The 27074-nt window shown below is 25.4% G+C and overlaps 4 protein-coding genes across 4 annotated transcripts; all 4 read left to right on the plus strand.

The window, feature by feature from the left end:
* Positions 1-1597: 1597 nt before the first annotated feature.
* LOC8280812 (endochitinase EP3) lies at positions 1598-2744 on the plus strand. The gene is made up of 2 exons (XM_002534502.4): positions 1598-2071; positions 2200-2744. Exons 1-2 carry the CDS (start codon positions 1660-1662, stop codon positions 2601-2603), a joined length of 816 nt encoding a protein of 271 aa, XP_002534548.2. The 5' UTR covers positions 1598-1659; the 3' UTR covers positions 2604-2744.
* A 2957-nt stretch (positions 2745-5701) lies between these two features.
* Positions 5702-6860, plus strand: LOC125370933 (endochitinase EP3-like). The gene is made up of 2 exons (XM_048378392.1): positions 5702-5993; positions 6454-6860. The coding sequence occupies exons 1-2, from the start codon at positions 5702-5704 to the stop codon at positions 6858-6860; spliced, it is 699 nt and encodes a 232-aa protein (XP_048234349.1).
* An 8575-nt stretch (positions 6861-15435) lies between these two features.
* Positions 15436-16852, plus strand: LOC107262489 (chitinase 6-like). Its single transcript, XM_048378746.1, is given in 2 exon segments — positions 15436-16149; positions 16291-16852. Coding segments are annotated over 2 exon segments (819 nt in total). The 5' UTR covers positions 15436-15734; the 3' UTR covers positions 16695-16852.
* Positions 16853-20366: 3514 nt separating this feature from the next.
* LOC8280782 (endochitinase EP3) lies at positions 20367-22188 on the plus strand. The gene is made up of 2 exons (XM_048378745.1): positions 20367-20901; positions 21566-22188. The coding sequence occupies exons 1-2, from the start codon at positions 20475-20477 to the stop codon at positions 21970-21972; spliced, it is 834 nt and encodes a 277-aa protein (XP_048234702.1). The 5' UTR covers positions 20367-20474; the 3' UTR covers positions 21973-22188.
* The last annotated feature ends 4886 nt before the right edge of the window (positions 22189-27074 follow it).

Below are 27074 nucleotides of genomic sequence, written 5' to 3' on the forward strand. Positions count from 1 at the left end.
TTGAATAAGAGTGAGAATAATAATAAATATAAAATAAAATAATATATAACAAGTAATGCCACATTACAATTAGTCTTTATTTGTATTAATATTAAATATTTAGTTTATAATTAAAATTTTATTTATATAAATATCCAATAATAAAATTTATATTATTTATTTATTTTAATTAATTAACTTTCTTTTCTCATTTATTACCTCGAAATTCTCTTGTTACTTGATATTACATATTATTCAGACGTAGATATAGATATATCTACTCAATAAATCATCTTAAAACTAATGTGCATTAGTTTTTATCCTGAAAGAAAAAAAAGAAATCAATATAAAGCTTATCAAATTTACAAATCTGAAATATAAACTGGTAATAGCCCTAAATTTTACAAAATTCTTAATGAAATTCATCTTTTTACATATTATATATAGAGTTTATTTAATATAGTTAAAAGTTTTATTTTAGGAAAAAATATAAAAAAGTCCCTTGTGAATTAGCGCTTAAGAGGCTGTGATTTTTTTTCATGACAAAAAAATATCATGTAATTCAGTTTCCTTATATTTTTACTATCCTATAAACAAATATTTTTAAATTTATATGATTTAATGTCAGTATAACACTCATTCTTAATAGTAAAATCACTTATGATGTGATTTAACATATAACTAATTATACTGAATTCAGGTTAAATAAAATTAATATATATTTTTTAATTTTATTATAAATAAAAAATAATATTAAAATAAAATTATAATAATTTAGAAGTATCATGATAGTTGATTTGGTGGTAACTCGCCTATAAAATAATTTTATTATTAAAAATAAATATTATACTAATATTAAATAATAAAAATTTAAAAATATTAATTTATAAAATAATAAAAAATATAAGAAAATCAAATTACAGAGTATTTCTCATAGTTCTGTAAGTGCAAAAACACCTAATGATAATATATTTTTTTATACTTTTTTTATTATTTTTTTATACTTTTTGTATTATTTTATTGGCTCATAATCTAATTTCATTCGTTTTTGTAGAAATTAGAAGGTCAAATACCATTATCTATCCCAAACATATTTCTTGAGAGATCGAGTCAATGCATCAAATACACTTTGCAAATTTTCTTTTTTTCCTTTTAAATGGAGATTTTTTTTTTTTTTTTTTCATTTCATTGCCATTTGCCACAACCTTTAGTAGCAATAATTACGATTCCTTTTTTTTATTTTTTGCTTTTTTCATTCTCAAATAACTTTTAGAAGATATTACAATTTTATAGCGATTACCAAATTAATAATTTTAAGATTTCGAAAATAGAAAAAAAAAAAAGAATAAAAGTAATAATTAGAAATATTTATCCATCAGTAACAACATTGTACAACCATGTCTACCAAAGTAGACTCTTGTGTTCCATGTTCACACTTCTTTTTCATATAAAATTAAACAAAGCCTCTGCACAAGTCAAGTCAATGGAGATTTATGGGACTCCCAGTCTTTACGTCAATCTACTTTTTGTTTTTATTTTTTTTTTAATTTTATCATTTCAGAAATCGAAAATTTAGAACATCTTTTAACATGTATAAATCAATAAACCTGTCAATCTTAATTGGCATTATCACTCACTTTTTTTTCTCTGTTTTTGGCCAATTTGTCCCTCAAAGTCAAAATGTTAACCCGCCATCTACTGACCATCACCGCCTTAGCAATAATTCTCGCAGGAGCCCTGCTGCCCAAAAACGTAATGGGTCAGAATTGCGGGTGCTCCCCAGGTCTATGCTGCAGCCAATATGGGTATTGTGGCTCTGGCAAAGACTATTGCGGCCCCGGGTGCCGACAGGGCCCTTGTTTCGCAGCCCCTGGCAACAATGCTGTTTCAGTGCCCGATCTTGTCACACCAGATTTTTTCAATCGCATAATCAATCAAGCTGCTCCAAGTTGTCCTGGGAAGAATTTCTACACTAGAAAGGCATTTCTTGAAGCTCTCAATTCTTATTCAGGATTTGGAAAGATAGGTTCTAGTGACGATTCTAAACGTGAGGTTGCTGCTTTTTTTGCTCATGTCACCCACGAGACTGGATGTAAGATCTCTCCATCTTCTCTCTTTTTTAGATGAATTCACTTATAGATTTATTATAGTTTATGTGCACAGAATGTTGAGGCCATTGTCAGCTCAGAAGCTAACTTATCATCTCGGTTTTCTTTTCAGATTTTTGTTACAGGGAGGAGCAGAACACAGGTGATAAAAGCTTCTGCGACCCAAGTTACAGGGATTACCCATGTACTCCAGGCAAACGCTACTATGGGCGTGGCCCAATTCAACTGACATGGAATTACAACTATGGAGCAGCAGGAAGGAGCAACAACTTTGATGGATTGAACAATCCTGAAATTGTTTCACAAAACCCTGTTATCTCATTTAAGAGTGCTTTGTGGTTCTGGATGAACAACGTTCATTCTCGGGTAACACAAGGATTTGGGGCTACAATTCAAGCCATTAACAGTGGTGAATGCGGTGGCAAAGAAACCAGAAAGGTTCAAGCTCGAGTTGATTTGTACACAAAATATTGTAGCCAATTTGGTGTGTCTCCTGGTGGTAATCTATACTGCTAAGAGAAAAAAGAAAAATCATGTACTGGAATGGACTGATTTATTAAATAATCATAGATAGATACATCTGTCTATTAAATGTCCTCTTCTTCTTAGTGTCATGTATCAGTATTATGTCTAAATTTATGTAATTAGTTTGTGAAACTAACGTGTAAGGATTAATTGTCAAAATAAAATAAAATAAAGGACAGTGGGATTGAATAGTGTTAGAGATTTTAGAAGCCCTTATTGAATCACAATTTCTTAGAAAAATATATGTGATAACAATAATCGAAATACTTAAGTTAGGACCATGAGTACTTATTATTGGACTTTTGCCAATTCCGTGATGAAGATGATAACAATCTAAGATGTGGATGGCCAATTATTAGTAGTGGACCTATTTGTTAAAATAGTTAAAATAAGACTTATTTAGCCTTGAGTTATAAGTTCGGGAAAATATTTTACTCTTTATTTAAATTTTTTATGTAATTTTTATGGTTTAATTTCTTAAATAGCTTTTAAAGGAAATTTCATATTTTTTTATAAAATATTATATTTATTTTTGTATGATATTAAATTTTTATTGTCACATATGTTTATATAATAAGTTATAAATTTATTAAATATAAATTATAAATTTATTGATAATAAATTTATTTATAAACAATACAATCATTAAGTATTACTTATAGATTTATCATATTTAACATTTAGATTAATCATTTGATGACTATAAATTTATTAATTAATATATAAATTTATTAAAAATTTATTGAACTATAATTTATATATTAGGTATACGTATATGATGAACCGATAATTTATAATTTATGAACTCTTTTTATTTTTAATCTGTGTTCCTTATTTCTTTTTTTTTTTTCTTTTTAGAGTATAATGTATAAACATATGTAATGAATTTATATTCTATAATTGATGAACCGGTTATTTTTAACTTAAAAACATATAGTTATAGTTTCTATTAATAAATTTATGTTGATTGTCTATGATTATTTTATAATTTATAATTATAAATATGAAATTATTAATTATATTAATATTTCAATATAATTTATAAATCTTTAAACTTAAAATATCATTATATAATAATACAAATTCAAATTTAAATTTTATGAAATGAGATGTAATACAATTTAAAATATGTATACTAGATACACCAAATATCATCTACCCAAATCCATGATATAACAATGGCAAATTGTTAGTCAAGAAGACTTAAACTCTAGTGCTTCTCTAGAAGGCCTTGCTACCCTTTCGACCCTAGCTATTGCAATCGTTATTTATTGGGTTTTTTTTTATTCATATAAATGTAACTATAGGATCCTATATACATCTAAACTGACTTAATGTTAAAACTTGAGGCCAATTTTTATTAGCATATCAATTAGAAGACATAAATGACAAAATATCTATAAACCAGTATCAATACCTTATAATTAACCCATTAAGCTTCCACACCAACTTTAACTTCTAATTGCCTTTTTCTTTTTTTTCTTTTCTCTTATATGGCTCTTGTAATAAGTACTTTTACTTTACAACGTTAGCTCCCATAAGTTCTACTCTAAAAACCAATTATAATTTTTACACTTTATTATACTTTCATAAAATCCATCCATTAAATTATATGCATAAAACTATATCTTATAAAAATATAAGGATAAAATTGAAAATTAAACTTTAGGAGATAAAATGAGAAAGGGCACTATTGTAATTTCTAAGTGCAAGTAGCCTACTTTTTCTTTACATGTCAGGACTACTTTGATGTCAAATAGTCTTACGTATAATGGATGTGGCGAGTTGTTTGTGGGCGAATCTCATTTGATTGAGGCTGATCGATGATATTTGAAATATAATAAACAAATTAAAAGTTTGCCCAAACTTTATTATTCGATTAATGGAATATTTAAATTCAATAATAATCAATCATCATCAAACAGTTAAGATTAAAATCGAATAGTCCAAGTATTGAGTAATTACTGAATTTACTTAAAACTTTATATGATCCAATACACTAAACTTTATATTCTCTAAAGTATATATTTGTGTGATGTTTAAGTAACGAGTATTATTCGAGTTTACTCAAATTAAGACTTAATTGATTATAAATTAATGATAATACTTTTTATATTTATAATCTTAGTCTTTAATAGAATTAAGTTTTGACTTAGTTTGGTTACACATCTAATTTAGAAGTACTAAATTTTTATAATATAATTAGTGTTTAAATCAGATAAATATATGAAATTATTTCTAATAGTGTTCTTTATTTTGAAAGATATATTTTTATAATAAAGATAACTTAAAGGAGTATTTATATAAAAACAATAAATTTTTTTATTTAAATTCAATACTCTTTATATTTTACACTATATTATACTCTTTTCAATAAATATTCATAATTGAGATTTTTTAAATTTTTATAGGTACATTAAAATTAAATGCAATGTAAAGTTTGACTGGGTAAGGGAATGTAGAAAACCAAACTGAATTTTTATTTTATATTTAATAAATAACAAGTTTATTAAAATCTTATTTTATTGAATAAATAAATAAAAGAACTTAATATAGAGAGAGTATTTTAGAGATAGTCCGAACTTGGTCTAAAATGATAACATTGTTGAATTGAAAGGTACATATTCGTCTAAAATGATAACATTGTTGAATTGAAAGGTACATATTGAGAGTCATAATTTTCCAATTTTCATATCTTTCTAGAAAATTACACTGAAATAATACTTATCTCTAACACACTTGTCGAAATATTAAGAGAAGGCACAGACTAGACTTTTCAATCCTAAGGTTTAAGCCGCATAGAGTTTTACTGCTGAGAAGACTCCCAGTCTACACGTCGAGTCGACCTGCTTCATGCAGTCGTGGCATTAAGCGGCAGCCGTTAGGCCAGAAATTGGGTACATATATTTTTCTTTTATGTTGAATTTTAATCAAATACGCAAACCCTATTCTTCTTCAAATTATCTCTATAAATAACCTCTTAACCTTTCTTTAGTATGCATGTCATTTCAGTTCTCTCATACAGTCATAGTCTCACTCTCAACCCTAATCTTCATTTCTCTAAGAAAACGTTTGCCCGCATTAGTACCATGAGAAACAATAATGTACTCATCTTCACCTTAGCAATAGCTCTTACAGGAGCCCTGCTGTTCAAAGATGTAAAGGGTCAAGGTGTTTCAGTTCCTGATATTGTTACACCAGATTTCTTTAATGGCATAATTAGTCAAGCTCCTGCAACTTGTGCTGGGAAGAACTTTTACTCCAGAGATGCATTTCTTAATGCTCTCAATTCTTATTCTCAGTTTGGAAAACTTGGTACCGCTGATGACTCTAAACGCGAGATTGCTGCTTTCTTTGCTCATGTCACCCATGAGACTGGATGTAAGATCTCTCTTTTTATCTATTTTGTTTCTTATACTTAACCGAAAACTTTGATCTCTTTCGTTTCAATCATTCGACCAAATTAAGTGGAAAGTTCGGTATAAATGAACATTTATATTATTATTTATATTTATATGGATACATCTATATGTAAATGACAGTTTGTCAACGGAAGCTATAATCTTATTCTTCTTAACTATCCTCAGTGTAAGAAAAATATATACTGAAAAAGCTAACATAGTAAAATATTTATATAACTTAATCGTCAAATAAAAAATATCCAAAAACAAATTCGTGTGATATCTTTTTTGTGTATTCTTCGCTAAGAATAAATAAATATATAAATAAAAGTAGTACTTAATATGACTTGGTATTAAGTCTGAGGAATGGTGAAATGCTTGTTCGACTAATAACCTTAAAGAGATCTTACTGTAGTAACATATTTTTCTTCTGATTTTAGATTTCTGCAATATTGAGGAGCAAAATGTTGGTGCTGAGACATACTGCGACACAACAAGGACAGATTATCCATGTGCTCAAGGAAAGAGATACTACGGGCGGGGTCCCATGCAACTAACATGGAACTACAACTATGGAGCAGCAGGGAAGAGCAACAACTTTGACGGACTGGGAAATCCTGAAATTGTAGCAACAGATGCTGTCATATCATTCAAGACTGCCTTATGGTACTGGATGGAAAATGTCCGCCCTTCTGTCTCCCAAGGATTTGGAGCTACAATTAGGGCCATCAATGGTGCTGTTGAATGTGATGGCAAAGAACCTGCTAAAGTTCAAGCTCGTATTGATTTGTATACCAAATACTGTGGCCAATTTGGTGTTTCTCCTGGACCTAATCTCCAATGCTAAGATATGTGTCATGCATTTGCATTGGTAAATGGCTTCTAGTCGTTTTCATAGTTAAAATGAAATAAGAGTTGCACCCTTCTGTTTAGTTCAATGGTGCAAAAATAGATGCTTACATGTCATAACTTTCAAAAATACTCAAAGTTTATGAGTTTTCATATGTCTTAAAGTTATGTACTAGATGTGTTTTTATTTAAAGATTATCATAAAATAAAAAAAAGTTATTAGTTATCTACTCTCTTGAATGCACATTAATCCAAGTAGTTGAAACTTCTTCCATACGATTATTTTTAATTTGAAAATATTTTGTATATTTTAATTTATTATGCTCAAATAATTACTGGACAGTTAGTATTAAAGTGTGAAAATAAAAAAGTCTGAACCAAATTTAAAAATTCAATTCGACTTGTCCAAAATCTGACATAACCAAAGTTAAATTTAATAAAAAATTGAAGATTCGAATTCAAAATGACTCAAATCTGAAGCGAGTTAAGATCGAAATAATTCGAGACTCAAGTGCCTCGGGATCGAATTAATTTGAGTCTTAAAAAGTCAAAAATTGAAAATAATATGAACCCAGGATAGATCCGGCTCAAGATCCAAAAATAGGAATTTATTTTCGACACAATCCAATTCAAGATACAAAATGATTTGAAATATAATTTTCTATTAATATAAAAATAATATCTTTATAAGATTTAATTATTATATATATGAGCAATAAATTTTGATATTAATATATCAAAAATAAAAATATTAATTAGTAACTAGACAAGATAATTTAATTCAAATTATAGATATTTACATTTGTTATCCGGTGATTTAGTTATTTTCTTATCTTAAATTCTTTTAGAAAACATAAAAAAAAAAGTACTTTAAGTAGCTTGTCCTGCAAGATTTATTTGATTCGATATTTATAAATAAATTAATTAAAATTAGAAGTACATTAAACTCATATTAACTATTAACTAATTAAATATATTCATTATTCTATTGGGTGGTAAATAATAAGTATAATAAATTTTAAAAATAGTTTTATTTAATAAATATTCATAAATTAATTAATTAGAAGTACATTGAATCTATAATAATAGTTAAGTATATTCATAATTTTACTAGTTATCTAGTTAAAATAATTATAAATTAACTGATAAATTAATTAATTATTCATTAATTGATAAATTAATTAATTGTTTAATAATCAATTTATTAATACTTTTCTCACTTAATAGATTAATTAATCCTAAGTTTCGTGAGATTAAAAAGCAAAATTTGATAAATTAATTCAAAAATTTAACTAGAATCCGATAATTTGATCCAAAATTTTTTAAAATTTGAGACAATTCAAACAAAATATTATCTGAATCAAACTCCGAACAGAATCCATAATTATCCAAACTCAAAAAGAAAAAGCAGGACCAACAAGCTCGAACTATACCCAACTTAAACCTAATCTAAACTAAACTCAAACTTAGTAGAGTCTAAAATTATCCAAATTCAAGATAGCCTAAATTCAAAATATAATTAAATCTAAAATGATTCAAAATCTGAAATAATTTTGTCAGCTAACCCGCGTTTACCATCTCTATTAGAGCATTCAACTCACATAGAGTAGTCAACTCATTTCTTAGAAGGGTGTATTTAATTAAGATTTTTAAAGATATTTATAGATTTCTTTTAAGTGAATGAATTTTGCAGAGTTTACAGTTGATTTTTATAAAGTTTATGAATTTATGACTTTTACAAGCTTTATTTTGAAAGACTTTTATAGAATTTATACATTTGTTAATGATTTTTATAAACATTATTTTGAGAGGCTTTTATATATATTTATAGCTTTTATAGACATTAAACAACTTTTATTGATTTTTATATATATAGTTTTATGTAATTTATTTATTAAAATATAACAAAATAAAAATTCTAAAATAATTAATAAAATTTGATATTTTTTATTAGTTTTTTTAAACTTAAAAAAAATTAAAGAATTGTTTCGACTAATAGATTTTTCTTTTACACCCAAAATAAAAACAACTCAAAGATTCAAGTGCCAAATTCAACATAAAAACTGTAAATATTTTCTTCTTTAAGAAGATCTAACTAAAACATCTAACTAACTCTATGTAACAAAACTTAAGATAATATTAAAAAAAGAAATTACATGCTCAATATCATTCCACACATTAGCTATAGCTGTCTTTGATTCATTGAAGGTATTTCTTGAAAAAGCCTGTTCAAATTTTGAGATTTTCTATTTGTATCAACTTACAAAAAATCATTCAAAGTATATTAAATTTCATTGTTTATAAAAATTCATGATTTTTTGAATATGAGTTTATTTTTATTAACTATTTAAAAATTCATCCTTTAATTTTTATAGATTTTTTTTTTAAATTTGTCAAAGTCATTATTAATAGTTTGTATAAACTATTATTAAATACACCATAATTTTTAAAAATTTTAAAAATTAGAATTGAATATCTCATAATTTTTTGAGGTCCAAATTGAATACATCCCCTCGTTTCTCTATAGCCTCTGCTATAATGGGCACACTTTGAGACTTGGTCAAACATAGTGGGTAAGCCCAATTTTGATCGTCCTTGATCCAATCTCTATCCAACCACTTGGACCAAGATCTTTGTCCAAGCATTATTCATCTTTTTCAAGCAACGAAGAGATTATAATGGATTGTTTATATGTTAGTTTTCTAGAAAATATTTTAAATAAAAATAAAAAAATAAAATTTTGTGTTTAACTAAAGATTTTGCTATTGGAAATTAAAAAGCCATCGGCTGCTATCTGATAATTATGTTAAACAGCCTCTTAGTTAATTTTTTTAAACAACAACCAATAGACGTTAAAACATCTAATAACTTCAGCTCAAAAGAATTTAAATTTAGAGTTTTTCACCAACAGTTCTTAGAGCTTGTTTAGTTTGGCTGATCAATGTAGCTGATAGATGATGGCTGATAAATTAAACTATTTAGTAAAATTTTATTAGTGTTTGCTATTAGTATATTAAATGAACATTGAAGGTAATAATTTATTGTTAAATATAATTTATTTTTATTATATCATATTCACTGATATAATTTAATAGAAATAATTTATAATAATTAAAAATATTATAGTTAATTTTTTTTAGTTCAATTGTATTTATTAATTAAAATATTTATAACAGTTATTTTACAAGTAGAAATTTAAATTTAAATTCTACTATTAAAATTTCTAATTTCAAATACTATAATTATAAGGATTAGAATTATTTAACTATTAAGAATAATTTTAAAATAATATTTATTATAAAATATAAAAATTTAATTGTATGAGATCAACTTAACGTAAGTTATTATTAATAAGTTTTAATAATGATAATAGTGTCCAAATAAATAAATAAAATAAAATCAGCTATCAGCTGATAAGAAAAATTTCTAAAATAAAGTAATACAATCAGCAGATGATTGGAACTAAATCAACTATCAGCTGCTATTTCTTAAGTCTTTACCAAACGCTTTAATATAATTGTTCAACGAGAAACAGCTACTTCATGCATCAAACCTTTGAATCAAATACCTTTTTAGTTTTAAAATAATAGACTAAAACCTTTTTATTATTTACTTAATATTATTTATTATTCTTTTAATTTTAATTTATAATAATTTAATTTAATTTTTTATATATAAATAACAATTTAAAGTATTTTCTATATCTCTTAAATTATTCTTACTTCTTAGCTACTCATCATTTTCTTATCTTTATTATTATTATTTCTTTGTTGAATTAACAATATTGCTATTTTAACAATAATTTTAAAATAATAACCATTAAATTAATGTCTATATTGATCATTAAATATATAAACAACAATAGCTATATCATGTATATGTGCGGGTGGTGGCAAAAGCTAGGTAGTTGTAATAGTTTTCTTCTATAATGCTATTTTAACCATCATCAAATGTGTTATAAACAAATAACACGTTTAGGCAAGATACAAAGAACCTGAGATGGTCCTCTCTAATATCTAATGCTTATTCTCTTGAGTTTTTTCAATAATAAGTCACAGTTAAATCTCTAAAATATAATTTCATTTTTCTTAATTCATGAGATTTGTATGATTATAATATAAATAATAATTTTTTTATACTCGTTAAAAAAATAATAATTCACCTATTATAAAAATAAAAATTTAAATTCGTGACCTTTATTTTTAAAAAATAAATATTTTTACTGCTTAAACTAAATCTAAAGATTATATGAGTAAACATTAAACACGTGCTATGTGAAAGGATTTAAAAAGAAAACATTAAAATCATGTAAATTTGACGTAGAATTTAATATTCTATTTGTTTTATGAAAACAATGGATGACTTAGCCGTATCCTGTTTTGAATTTGCCGAGTGGGTTATCATCCATTCCGACCAGAATCTGCATGTAAAAAAACCTGGTAAAACTAAAGTTTCTTCACCAAAGTAATTTCTTAACCCATTTAGGATTACATATGGCTCTAAATCTGGGAACTTTGCTGATTATAAGGTGGTCGGCGTCCCTATTTTTTCTTTATAAAAAAGGTGGGTAGATTTTGAATTTGAGTCTTTTCTTTAACTATTCATAAATGGTGATTTTTATTATATTATGATGAGTGATAAAATATAATTCTTTCATATTATTCTTTTTAAAAGAATAATCCTTCATATTTAGACTTTTAATAAATAATTTTTTTTTAAAAAAATGAGAAATTCAGGAACCTTCATTATGACTTCCTAGCTGGCCTCTATTATTTCTTTATTAATCTATAATCAGAATATTTATACTTTCTGTTTAAAAAGGCTTTTAAATTATAGATAAATTAAGAAAGTTAATGTTCTAATAGTGGAAACCTTTTTTTTTGTTACAAAATAACTTTTTTTTTTTAAGTATTAATTATTCAAATTAATCTTATTATAACTGTCGACTAATATAATTTTGTTGCATAATTTGTAACTATTGAAATTCAAATAAAAGAATATATTATTATACTGGAATTCAAAATTTAATCAATAAAAATTATAATTTTTAAAAAAAGTAGAATTTGATTTTAGATTATATTTATGTTAATAAATAAATTACATATTTTTTACTATTAGGATTTCTTCTTTTAATGAAAAATAATAATAGAATTCAAAGTGGTGAAAACTTCACAAGAATCTATTATTATTTATTAATTGAAAATTTAAATTTAAATTTATAAAAATTAAATTTAGAAAAGATAAGTTTAGATATGTAAAAAAGATGACTCCCAAAAAGATTTTTAATCTCAAACTTTTTATATTACATTAAATTTAAAAGACAAGATTTATTTCATTTCAAATTATTGGTTAATCTTTTCTAATAAAAAAACATTCTTATTTTAAAATGAGATTTCTATAATCTGTACGAAAAGAATAGCCCTTTAGTGAAAAATGGACTATAATTTTAGATTTTTGTTAGAGTTATTATAAGTAGAGTTTTTAATTAAGATTATTAATCGGTAAATCTGTTTAAATCTTGGGTCGGGCCAAGTTTTGATCAGATTTGAAGTTTTTAAATTTAGGTTTGAGCCCGGATTATGCGTCGCCTAAAATTTTGACCAAATCTGACCTGTTATAAAAATATACCATTTTCTTTAATAATTTTCGAGCTGAATCAGATTTGTTGGATGCCCTTTAAAAAAAATAATATTCAAGTTCGTCTAAAAATAAGCCGATTTTTGCAAGTTCGACTTGGACGAACTTCACATAAAAAGAGGCGTCCAAGCTCAAGAATTGTCAGACGGGCTTAAGCAGGCTAGGTGGGTATACAAGCTCATGAATAAATCTATTAATCGGAAATTGTTTTAAATTATTTATTAGTTATATATGTCATTCTATTAATTTTGATTATTAGTAAATTTATAACTAATTTTTAATTATTTTTATAAATCAAAATTATATAGGTGAATGTCATGGTTGTAAAGTACCACTGATTAAATATTAAAATAAATAAAAAATTTCAATAAATAAAAAATATATTTAGTTGATCAATAACTAAATAGTATTATATAATTTACTAATTTAATATTTAATTAAAAAACACTTTAAGGTACGAGATACATGAATAAATCAAATTACACATCGAAATGGGGCGGGAAATGATTGATAACATATATGTAAAGAGTTAGAATTAATTAGCCTTTTAGTTGTTTGGCTGTGTAGTCGTAGGAACTCCAAGGTTAAATGTGCTTGGTTCAGAAGAATTCCAGAATGGAGGATGTCCTGGAAAGTTCTCAAACCCGCTAAAGGGACAAAACCATGAAGTGAGTAAAGGGCCAAAGCGGACAATATTTCATGTGATCTAGTTCCAAGTCATTACAATAAGTATTATTTTGAAATAATTAGATAAAATATTAAATGTGTAAAGTTGATAATTTAATTAGTAATCAAAACATTAAAACTCATATTTTTTATTTAATATCCAAATACAAAATGCAATCTTTCTTTACAAATACACTCTGAAAACACGTGTATAACTTAAGAAGATGAATGGAGATAGATAGAATATGTTTGGTTAAGGATCTTGGGGTATTAGCTATTAAGAAAAGATAGAGAGGTAGTGTGTTGCATATCAGTTTCCTCTTTTCTCAGGTTTCCTCATTAAAAAATTATCTTTTAATTATTTGAGTATAAAATATCATTTTCCAGTTAAAGAAACATAAATCTTCACAAATAGATCCTCTTGACTTCCATTTTCCTATTCTTTTTATTTCAAAAGCCAAGGGCCAAAATAAGGGTGGCTCTATTGCCAAGTGACTAAAATATTTAAATAACATTTTCATTTCAACATATTTTTATTATCAACTCATAGTTTAATGAAATAATAATTAATTACCCATTAGCTAATCATTTAAGAACTAGACAGTTCTTATTTAAAAAATTCAAAGTCAATAAAAGTGAAATCTTTTGCAAATTACTTATATATTATTTTAACAAAGGGACTAAAGTGTTTTAAAACAAATAAAATAAAAAGTAATTTATTCAGCTTTTGAATAAGAGGCTGTAAGTATAAATCTTGTCAGAAATCAGGTAGCTTTTTAATAATTTTAGTCAATCATTAAGTTTTTCTTTTTCAAAAATAAAAAAACCTAATCAATCATATTTCACTTAAACTTATCTTCTATTTACTATTTAAATAGCTTGATTTATTGAAATTCAAAAATATATTCAACAAAATTCCATAACTTTGAAAATATATTAAGAATTTAATTTTAGATGATAATATTTATGTTTATAAATGAATAATATTTTATTAATATTAATAAGACAATGAAAAATATTTTATTGTACTCCTGTTAGTGTGTTGGAAAATTGGTGCAACACATAGTAATGAATTTGTTAAAATTTGGGAACTTCGCTAGTTATTTTCGGATTGATATTTTTATTTATAAAAATTAAATACATTATAAATTTAAATTATTTTGTTAATTATCTATTAATACTTACCAGAAAGTATCTATTGATATTATATAAACAATGTTTCATTAAGCCTCTCAGGAATAGAAAGGATAAAATAAAATTTAGTGATCTCCAAGACGGCTTCCTATCCGGCGTCTACTATTGTCGTATTCGCTCATAATTAACTTTGTCTTTTTTCTTTTTTTCTTTTCTTTTTCGGGTTGATTTATAATAAGAACATATGTTCAAATATATTAATCCTCAATTAATGTTGTTATTTAATGTAATTATTTATCGTCTATTTTTGCTCTTTATTTTTTTTGGAAAATCTATTCTTGTTACATTTTAGTGCACTTTTTAGTTCAATCTATAGCCCGAAATTCTTTAGTTTCTGAAATAAATACTCTTTAGTTTCAAAAATATATTCACTCTTAATTTATAGATAAATTAAATAATATAATTTTTTTTAGTTGATGTTGTTAATTCTATTATTATTTTCTTAAAATATTCTTTAAAGAGCAGGGTCGGGGACTCGATGGTTATTGCGCTTATTCCTCCCACTTGGGATACCATACCTTTTGCGATTCTTAACTTAATAATCCGAAATAAGCTACGATTATAAAGTACAAGAATATAAAAGTTAATTGTTGTGTTAATATTTATATTAACTATTGAAGAATATTATTTGATAATACTTGCCAACTAACAATTAGAAAAAAATAGATTATAATTTAAGACGTACCTTAAAGAACTATTATTTAGAGCGGAAAGAATACTTTATTTAACCTTGAACCTGAATTATATTTAGGGAATTGAACCACATAATTAATTAACTAACATTCAATGAATTAAATTAATTAAAATATGTAAAACTATTAAATTAAAGAATATTAATTAAAATTATTAAACTAGAAAAAATTTCAAAGCAATTTTAACACAACCGAGAAGCCTTTGCTTTTGGCTCATATATCTACAAATTATAATCCTCTTACAATTTGATTCAGCTACTCCTACTCGTTGAGAGTAACTAAATTAATCACTGAAAGTGATTCATTTGGTCATTAGCTGATTCTCGAGATAATCTTTTTTTCTTATTTTTGTCAGGTTCTCTTTTTAATAATAAGGCCTAATGATAGAGCAGATTTTAATCACCACCTTGTAATGGCACAAGAATAATGTGAAAAACCATTTAGATGTTTTTAGTAAAGGATCTAACATTATCAATTCCTACTAAGAGAGAAACTAAAGAATGTAAAACCCAGAAAACTACAAGCGAACTTGATTTAGTCATGCATTAATTAATTAATGCAAGAACACACCCTTTTGATCCCTATACATGTATATATACACACACAGATCAGGCTCTGCTGTATGTGCACAAAAAAAAAAAAAAATTATTCTTCTATCTCCTCCTTAAATATTACTAAAGAAAATGGTAGCCTTCCATATCAGAATCGTTGTCTTAGCTGCTGCATTTCTTGTTCTAGGAGTCATCCCTGGAAATGTAATGAGTCAGAACTGCGGTTGCCTCGATAACACATGCTGCAGCAGATTTGGTTACTGCGGCTATGGCCCTGACTACTGTGGCTGGCCAGGCTGCCAGGAAGGTCCTTGCGATCCCCCTCCTACCCCTATTTATAATATATCCAACATCGCTAATATTGTGACAGAGTCTTTTTCTACGAGGCGATGATGAGCCGAACTGACCCAATGTGTGCGGGGTGGGATTTCTACACGAGAGAACTTTCTTAAAGCTGCTGGTCGTCAGCCTTTGTTTTGTACACTTGGTTTGAATATTAAACGTGAGATAGCAGCTTATTTAGCTCTTGCATCCCAGTTAACTACAGGTAGGTTCTTCTCTCAATTTCTCTGTTTAAGTTGAACTGTTACTTTCCTGAAAATCAAAACTTGGCTTTCGATTTAAAATATGAAACGCAAGGTTGCGATTGAAACTCATAATCCTGTCTTTCTATTTGTTGCATGTGCAGGCTTCTGTTTTGTGCAATCTCTAAATCAGGACAAGGATTACTGTGACCCTCTTTTTAATTCCACCTATCCCTGCTACCCTGGCGAGAAGTATTACGGGCGTGGACCTCTTCAATTGACATGGAATTATAACTACGGAAAAGTTGGAAAATACTTGCAACTCGATCTTCTAAAATATCCTGACATAGTACACGAGGACCCTATTGTCAGCTACGAGGCTTCCATGTGGTACTGGATATACAATGTTCATCAGGAATTCGAAAAAGGTTTTGGATATGCAGTTCGAGCTGTTAATCCAGGGATATGCGACGGAAAAGACCCAACTGCTTTGGAAGCAGCTGTTAATTATTTCAGGCTGTATTGCTATCGATTGGGGACTTATACCGGTGAAACCCTCTACTGCTAGGATATGTATCCCATATCCCTGATCTCAAATAATTTATCTCTCAGCTACTTTACACATGTGTTCATAAGTTATAATTACAGGGATATATGTGATAAATAAATACATGCTCAGAGAAATTATCTACTTAATGGTTTCATCTTGTATTGATTCTCTATGAAAATGACCAACTTGGTCATCTTCAGTGGATATGTATTTTATCTTTACATGCTATATAATATAAGTTTGATTATATTCTTCTCTCCCCATTAACATGTTGCTGTTTTAACCCTTACCTAAATTTTAAAAGAAAAAAAATATTAATGACTCTGATCTATTTACTTACAGAAAATTATGTCAATTTTCTAGAGAATTTTTCAAATGAAAACAAAAAATATAACTTTATAATTGCTTGTGCTTTTTTCTAAAATGAACATAAAAATAATTTTTCATGTTTTTAAAATAATAACTAAATTTTGAAAAAATTTTAAAAATAAGTTTAACATATTATTTTATATATTTTTTAATATAAAAAGTCACTTGTTTTCAAATGAAAATAAAGAGTTTTCACTTAATTTATTCTAAATCTATCTTTTATACTTAAAATATAATACAAATATAAAATAAATAGTTTTTTTATAAAGTAAACATGTTTTACAAATTTTTATTTTTTAAAAAAATTAGAAAATAAAAATAGAGAAATTTTCTACAAATAAACATGCCCATCTTTTTAGAAACAAAAATGAAAATTTCAAACACAAAATTCTGATTTTTTATAAATGAAAGAATAAGGGTATGTTTACTTATAGAAAACTATGTCCGTTTTTTAGAAATTTTTTGAAATAAAAATAGAAAATAGAACTTTTTATTTATTTGTAGTATTTTTCTAAAATTAAAATAGAATTTTTTTTTTATATTTTCAAAATTGTAACTACATTTTGAAAAACTTTTGAAAATATATGTTTTTCTTTATCAAGTGACTCAAATGAAAACAAGCAGTTTTCATTTCTTTAGGGTAAATGCTCTATTATTTAATTAATACTATACTCTATGAGTACTAAATTTTTTGACTTAATATCTAAATGCTCTAATAAACAGCGATGGAGGAGCTGTCGGGGAGAGAGATTGGGACCGCAACTATAATAGTAATTTGACAATATTAACAAATTATTGATAAGCCTTCATAGATATATTTTTATACAATAAAACACTTAATATATTTTTGTAAACCTAAGTAAAAGGTAAAATAATCATTTTCACAAAATTCATATACCCACTGAAAGAAAAAACTTTTAATGTATAATTCTCGAGTTTAAATATATTAATTTTTTGAAAAATATTTTTTTTATTTTCTAATTACAATCTAATAACATTTATTAATTAAATTATATTAAAATAAATATCAAAATAATATAAAATAAATACAATAAATTAAATTCATAAAATATAATAACGCCCACATATAAATTATTAAAATAATTAGTCAATTTGATCACAAGTAAATATGTTATTAGTTCCGGATACTAGTCACAAAACAAGATGTATACTAAATATAATACTAAATAAATACCAATGTATGTGAAATTGACTAAAAAAGTAAAGTTAATTTCAATATCATTTTTCAAATAGTATAGTAGTTATATACCTAATGAATATTCTAATATATCTTAAAACATATACTTAAATATTTTAAAATGGATATCAAAAAAATAGTCTCATATATAAATTATATATCAAATATATATCTAATGTGTATTAAATACATACTAAAATATATAAAATTGATTTCAAAAATTAGTTTTAGATACTAATTACGTATACTAAATTAATATTATCAAATGGATACTAAATATATATCAAAAAACTAAATTGCATAAACATTATTGAAAACATATACTAAATTGTTAATAATACATTTTATAAAAAAAATACATCTAATATATATCACTATATTTTTGAAATAATTTTTTAAAGTATAATATTTTATTTAAAAAGAATTAACAGTGAAAATGATATGTTTAGTATTTCTTAGATATTTATAATAAAATTATTACAAGTTTTCTGAGTGAGTCAGATTTGTCGAAGGGTCCTTAAAAGAAACAATATTATCCAATTGTTTCAAACTCTTCCACATTCAGGGTCGGGCCTCAAATGGTCGCCTGGCTTTAATGCTTGTCGATATCACCTTTTCGGTGTTTAGTGGAATACTTAACAATTCAACGGTTTAGACTTTTGATTCCAATAGTTGACATTAAAATGCAATCTTACTTTTAAATGTCAAAATTCAACCCTCTAGAATAAGTTCAGATTATTACTACAAACACCCAAATACATTTAAATTGAAGAACGAAAATTATAGAGTACTTGATCAATCTAAAAATAAAGATAAATATAATAGAGAAATATGAAAATAAGTCTTAATTAAATAATACGAATTTATGTTTATATTCTTCAATAGTGTTATTAGGATTCTTTTGCTATACAACTTGGTCATTCGTATCTCCACTCTGTTTCTATTTTAAATAATAAATTAATAACTTTTATATAATTTTAATTAAAGAATTTCTATTTTAATATTTTAAATCTATAGAATTTCACAAATATATTTATAAAAAAATATAATTATTAAATCTAAAAAAATAAAATATTTAATAGAAATCAAATATTTCATAAAAGAAAATTCAAGAGATTCTAATAATAAATAAAATTAAGAGATTTGTATTTATTAAATGAAATAAAAAAGAAAAGAAACAGCTGCCCATCTAAAAAACGATGGACTAAAAGTAAAACTTAGACAAAAAAATTGATATTTTATTTTATATTTTTATAAATAATTTTTTTTTTAAAAAATTCGTGAGAGGGCCAACTGGTAATAAATTATACAATGTTACCATTTTTTTTATAATCGCCATAAATGTGAAAACATAGTGCAAAAGAGATAATCTAAATCTGAAACTTCTCATTTCCAAAAGATGACGCTTTTATCACTTGAGTTAGACTTTGATTATAAAATTTTAAATTTTATTACTATTATAACATATGTTGTTATTGTATTTAATAATCTGCAATAATATTTTAAAATCTTAACATCGACATAGGTGCAATGACTTCTTCTAATTATACTATTATATGATATAACTTAATATTTTAATTAAGAGAATTAAGGATGTTTCAATGTATTTCCTCTAATCTGAAGATTAATTGAGCATCTTATACAAGAAAACAAACGAACTTAGCGGACCCCTATGCTGAACTCAGCGTTGAGGGCTTGTTATTGTTGGATTTTTTCTAGTCTGGTTTTATCACTCTTTCATTATTGTTAATTAGTGAACAAACAATAGCCGATAGCTGAGCAGCCGCAAATTGAAGTAAGACTTTTCAAAATTATGAGATCCAAAGTGAATACAATACTTCTAATAGAAGAGTGATACGTATATATAAATATTTTAGATTTAGATATTTAATAATTTAAATTTAATAAATGTATATCAATCATCTATGAATTTAATATATAAATTGGAACACAAGCTAAATTTTGACAAAAAGATTTTTAAAAAGTATTGCACCCCCAATATAAAAAGTCAAAGTCAGAGCATATACCCGGAATGCACACGCCTTCTTCTAGATATGGCTGCATGTCCATGTTTGAATTTCAAGCACACACCTTCACATCTTTTACATTTAATTTCTATAAATACTTGCCCCAGTTTCTCTATTCGCATATCCCAGACATATCTTCTTCTTCTTTTCTTTTCTTTCTTTCCTCTCTACATATATCTATAAGCTATAATTCCTAGCTGAGAAATGGGACCTTTCTCTACGAGAAGAAACAAGCTAGCACTCATTGTTTTAGCAGGAATATTTCTTGCTGGAATCATGCCGGAGTCTGTAGTAGTGGCCCAGAACTGTGGCTGCCCTTCAGACCAGTGTTGTAGCAGGTGGGGGTTTTGCGGCACCACTGAGGAGTACTGTGGCACAGGGTGTCAGGAGGGTCCTTGTATTGCTGCTCCTCCGACAAATGATGTATCAGTAGCTGATATTGTTACAGATGAATTTTTCAATGGTATAATTGCTCAGGCAGATGATAGTTGCGTTGGGAAGAGCTTCTATTCGCGTGCTGTGTTTCTGGAAGCCCTGGAATCGTACCCTCGGTTTGGTAGAGTTGGTTCTGTTGATGATTCCAGGCGTGAGATTGCTGCTTTCTTTGCTCATGTTACCCATGAGACTGGACGTAAGATTTCCTCATTAGCTACTTCTTTTGTTTTTCCCTTCATTTTTTTTTTTAAAATTTTGGATACATTTAAATTTAATTAAATTTTATATAATTATATTAAAACTTTTTAAGATAATAATTTACTACTAGCAATAGCAAGAGTTCTGTCCAATACACTTTAAATTAAAATTAATTAAATTAATTTTAGATACTATATAAAAAAAGTTATATATCCTTTTATTTATTTATTTTAGAATAAGATAAGGTTCAACTTTGATCAAGCACATATGACCAATAATTATTCTACTGACTTAATTATTTTAAGTAGCATAATTTAGTGAAAAAGTTGCTTTCTTCTTCTTCTTTTTTCTCCTAAGGTATGTTTATTAATGGGAGATATCTCTAGGCTAATCTCACCAACTTGAGCAAATCGTCACTAAGTCAATAACACAATATTAATATTCTCAATTGCCAACTTGTTTTAAGTTTAATCTTAATCTTTAAAACTTTTATATACATTATTGTCTTTATTTTTGTGACCGTTTGACCACGCATGCGTAGACCTAATGTTAGAGGTGGTACCATTGGCAATATTATACATATAAAATAAAAGCTTGAGGCAGAGTGATTACTTAAAAATAATAATAATAATAATAATAAAGATTATGTTGCCTACGTGCAGACTTTTGCTTCATAGAAGAGATAAATGGTGCATCAAGGGACTACTGTGACGAGGATAACACACAATACCCATGCAACCCTGACAAAGGTTACTACGGGAGAGGACCCATTCAACTGTCGTGGAACTTCAACTACGGACCTGCAGGAGAAAGCATAGGGTTTGATGGACTGAACGCTCCTGAAACTGTAGCCAACGACCCCCTAATCTCATTCAAGACCGCACTTTGGTATTGGGAGAACAACGTCCAACCGGTCATCGGCCAAGGGTTCGGAGCCACCATTAGAGCTATTAATGGTGCTCTTGAGTGTGATGGTGGGAACCCTGCCACTGTTCAAGCTCGTGTACAATATTACACCGACTATTGCAACCAACTTGGGGTAGCTCCCGGAGATAATTTAACTTGCTAGTTGAAGTTTATGGTTTATTATCTGCTCCATTTTATACCCCAACCAATAAATGGTGGAACCCAGTCCTAGTGTTTTCATTGGACAAATATACTTTCTTTTTTCTTTCTTTAACCGAATGATTACCATTTACTTTAATCAATTAATAATGCTATATACCTCACCTTGATTGTATCAATATTTATCCACCTGAAATAATATATTAGAATATTATTATTATTTTTTTTATATGTTAAATTTTTTATTTTAAAGAATTGTATAATAAAATATTTATTTTTTATTTTTAAATATATAATAAATAGTTAATTTCGCTCTTTTATATATCACTTTATGGGTTATCTTATATTTAACAAATACATTATAAATTTTAATACATTTAATTATTGGTACTTGTAATTTTACTTTTTATCTATAAAAATTTAAAAAATAAAAAATTTAATATTTATGAAAATAAAAATAAAATAAAAATAAAATAAAAAATTCAGTGCATTTAAATAAAATATTTTATTTTTTATATTCTATTACTTTTTTATAAAATTATAGAAATTATACTCTTTAAAATAAAAAATATTATCAAAAAAGTTCTAATGTTCTTATAGAATTATTTTTAGTGTTTTAAAACTATTTCTTAATTAATAAAATAATTTTATAAAAATATTTTATGTAGCATATATTGATTTGTATTTAGTTGAAATTCATAAAATTCATAAAATCCATTTGCGAATCTAAAATTTATATACTTTAAATGGAGTAAAAATTAATTTTTTATTTTATATAATCGGATTTGTATTAAATTGATTATAATTAAACTAAATTTTAACAAAATAAGTAAAATTTAAAATTAAATTTCAAATTAATAAGTCAATACATCTCATAGCACTAAAATATCTCTTTATACTTTATTATTTCTATTTTATTTTTTTTATATTTTTTAAATAAAATAAATTCTTTTCTAAATTTCAACCAATCATAACTATATTTTATCCTTTTAACTTTTATTTTCAAAAAATCAAATACCGTGTAATATTGAGCCATCTTTCTTGGCGAGAATTTTATTCTATTTCTTTCGCTGTATCAAAAGACCTGCATGTTATTACTTATTTCATAAGAGAACTATATGGACAACTATGTGATAAAAGAATAAAACAAATAATATATATATATATGGTGGTAGTCCTATTTTTCTGTAGAACTAATTTGGGCATTAATTCGAATAAATTGACCAGTTGATATTGCTTTATCCAACTGCAAGCATTAACATGGAGTTATTGAATCAGTCCACTCAATTAATACATATCTACAAGTAATGAAAATTCAAATTCTTTCTTAATTAGAAAAGGAAAAAGAAAAAGTGGAGCACCCAAAGTATGGCCCTCTTTCCTGTTTTTTATGAGAGCTGTTCGGCTAAGTTGCATAATATTTTAGGAATTATATATAATATGTTATTTTTATTATAAAAAGAAAATTTATATTAACATTAACATACGGTAATAAAAGGATTTAAACTCAATACTTCAAAATATAATACTATCTAAATCATTCTTTATTTGGTTAATTTTTATTAAAATAATATAATTATAATTAAATTATATAAATTATACTTATAACCATACTAAAGATGGGGTTACAATTGCAAATAAAAATGTCTTCTCAAAAAGGTATTGGGTTCAGGGGCAAATAGCAGGGAATGTCCTGAAGATTCCGAGAGGTACAAGCAATGTCATGGTTAGCAACACCAGCAATAACAGCAAGAGGATAAGCAAAATGCCAGCCAACTACAATGATTATGCCGATGATATTGATGACTATGACCTTACTGCCACTCCTGAAAATCAATAGTTCCAATCCGAAATTAAGCTATAAGCTTGATACACTTATAATTCTCCAGAATAGCTTCAGCAGACTGTATGTTTTCTTTTCTACTATTTAAGAACCTCTTTTTAATTTGTTTTAAGATATGGATTACATTTACTTATACCCAAAACCCATAACTTTTTCAGGTTTTTTTTTTCTTTGCTATTTACGAGAAATGTTTTTCCAATTTTTCTTAACTTATACTTTTATTCTCCACACACACACACACACACACAGATATATATATATATATATATATATATATATATATATATATATATATATATATATATAATTTTTCTTATAAATTTCTTTTTTTTCTTTTTAATTTACAAAATATTCAGATAAAACATTACAATATACTAATATTATTTTTACTAAAAAAATCAATAAATCACCATAATATCTAAATTAATATAAACTGCATATCATCAAAAACACTTCCCATCATACTTTACATCATTAATTTTTTTTTTAAATACAACATCATACTTAAAATAAAATATAATAAAATCCTAAAGTCATTCAATAATAAAATTTAATATTTGCTTTAGATTAAAAAATAATAAGATAATAATCAATTTTATCTTTCTTCAAACTTGTAAGTCTAAAATATTGATTTCTAAAAGTGATACATAGTCACTATACTTTTTAAAAAGAAACTGCAACAGATTGGGTCAACTAGGCTAGAATCAACTAATTCTCCTATAGCATAAAAAAGTAATTTTTGTTGCAATATCATTCATAGTCATGTAGATCACTCAAAAGCATAAAACTTGAATATCCCTAGAAGTATTTGACTTACTGAATTATTGGCTGACTGCACAAAGAAGTTTAACATTTAATAAGTAAAAATAATTATTTAAATTATTTTAGTAATATATTATTAAATAGAATAAAGAGAAATTTCTACTAAATATGTTTTAAATTATAATGTTACTATCTCGTTGCAGATAGATATAAACTTTAAAATTCTAAAAAGAAAAGAATATATCTTGTAAATATATAAAAGAAATTCTGTAGAAAAAGCCCTGATAAAACCTTTTTAAATGATTGATTGATTTAATAAATCCTTGGGACAATGAACAATAAAAACACATTGCATTCATCACCTTTCAAATCCCCTACCTAACCCCTGCTACCTCTGAACAATAAGAGCCAAGCCAAAAATGGCTTTTAACTAAGTAAAATATAATTTAGTAAAAGCAAAAATAGAAAACATATCATGCAAAAGCAAAAATTAACTCATGGAAAAGCCAAATAATATATATATATATATATATATATATATATATATATAAATACAGTAACATTCCACTATTATAAGATTAAGAAAACGACAATAATATAGCCAATCATGCTTAGTCTCTCGATGTTTTCAGATTCTTAAGCTACAACTTGTACAGACTGCTCAAAGTAATAAAATAAACTTAAAGAAGAACAGAAAAAACATGCATCAAAAGATATTAGCCGATTTCATGAATAACTTGGAGTTAGAGAATGAAGAAAACCTGAATTCCATTATTAATCTTCAAGAAAAAATGGTTTTTCTAAGGCAATAGAGGAGAATACCAGCTTATGTTTTCTCTCTTGTGATGGGAGGCAGGAGAGAATGTTGTATATATACGAGAATTATCATATGCTTTGGGGATCATAATACCCATTGGATTATTGGGTCACTTATGTCTTAGGCCCATCATGTATGTTATTTTTGGTTAGGGCTCTACAAGAATACAGAGTAGCCAAAATAAATATAATTTTGTTAAGGGCTATTTATACAAATATTTTTTTTAGGGTATAAAATTACATTTAAACCTAAACAATACATCATTTTTAAGTTAATATTTTGTAGAAAAAGTTCAAATGGTGGCAAGGGTTAAATACCATTTACCTCTTGTAATTGGTCTAATATATAAGCTTGTTTCTGTATTTCTTTTATTACATTAAATTTTTTTTAGTTTTAATAATACTATTTATTACTTCATTCTCTGTTAGTCGAAGAACTAAAATAGTGATTTAATACTAAAATTTAATTTTTGAACTTATTATCAATATCAAACTCGTCCAAATTAATTCTATTATCAAATTAGAGTAAGATTTTATTTTTTTAGCATAAATTAATTTTAGTGTCTAATTAAAATAATAAATTTAATATTCTTTTATTTTTTATATCTTTTCTTCTCTTAGCATAATTTTATTCTAAAAAATCTAAATGTATTGAAAATATTTTTATTTAATATCATTAACTTACTATGAAGTTTAATTTTAAACTTTTAAATAAAATAAATAGTTAAAAGTTGTTATTTTTATTAGACACTAAAATTAAACTAATATTAAAAGTAAAAATTTTACTCTTATTAATTTCATTTTAATGATTAATAAAAACCTCAATTTTAATATACAAAATTATTATAGTCTTCTTCATTGATAGGATTTGTCAACTTAATATCTAGATTATTTCGCTAGATTAAGAAATCATTATTTAATCTGATTTTTACTTTTAATATAATTTAACTATAATATATAATAAAAAATAATAGAATAAATTTTTCTAACTAGAAATGGTCATTTTATATTAATAACTAAAATTAAACTATATAGTAATATAATAATATTGTTGTAAATATAAATAATTTTAAAATATTTAAATTTACTTGAATTAAAATTTTATTAAAAATAAAAATTAGAGTAAGAAAAAATATTAAATTTATTATTTTAATTAGACACTAAAACTAACTAGTGTTAAAAATAAGATTTTACTCTAATTTGAAGATAAGATTAATTTTGAACGAACTTGATAATAAGTTGAAGGATCAAATTGTAATATTAAATTACCAGTTTAATTTTTTGACTAACACAAAAAAGACAGAGAAAAATAGTCGTTAATTTTATTAAAATCTAAATTTTTTTAATATAATATAATAATACAGAAACCTACTCATATATTAGACTAAATTTTAAGATGAATAGTATTTTATTCTATCGGTAACAAAGAAAGAGGTATTGTCAAATCTTATAAGAATTAGGCACATGATTTTATATTTCTCTGCCATTCTTTTTCTTTTTAGTCCTCTAAAATTACAGCCTAATTTATCAATTAAGGTGCATTGTTTTAGTCAAATTTATAATTTAAAATTAATTAAAAGTTGCATGTGATATTTTTGGAACACTAATATTGTGTTACACTTCTTTAAGCAATTTTTAAGCATGAAATTCTAGAATAAATGTTTTAGAATTGAGTTGTAAATACA

The sequence above is a fragment of the Ricinus communis genome, chromosome 8 (assembly GCF_019578655.1).
Source record: "Ricinus communis isolate WT05 ecotype wild-type chromosome 8, ASM1957865v1, whole genome shotgun sequence".
NCBI lineage: Eukaryota > Viridiplantae > Streptophyta > Magnoliopsida > Malpighiales > Euphorbiaceae > Ricinus > Ricinus communis.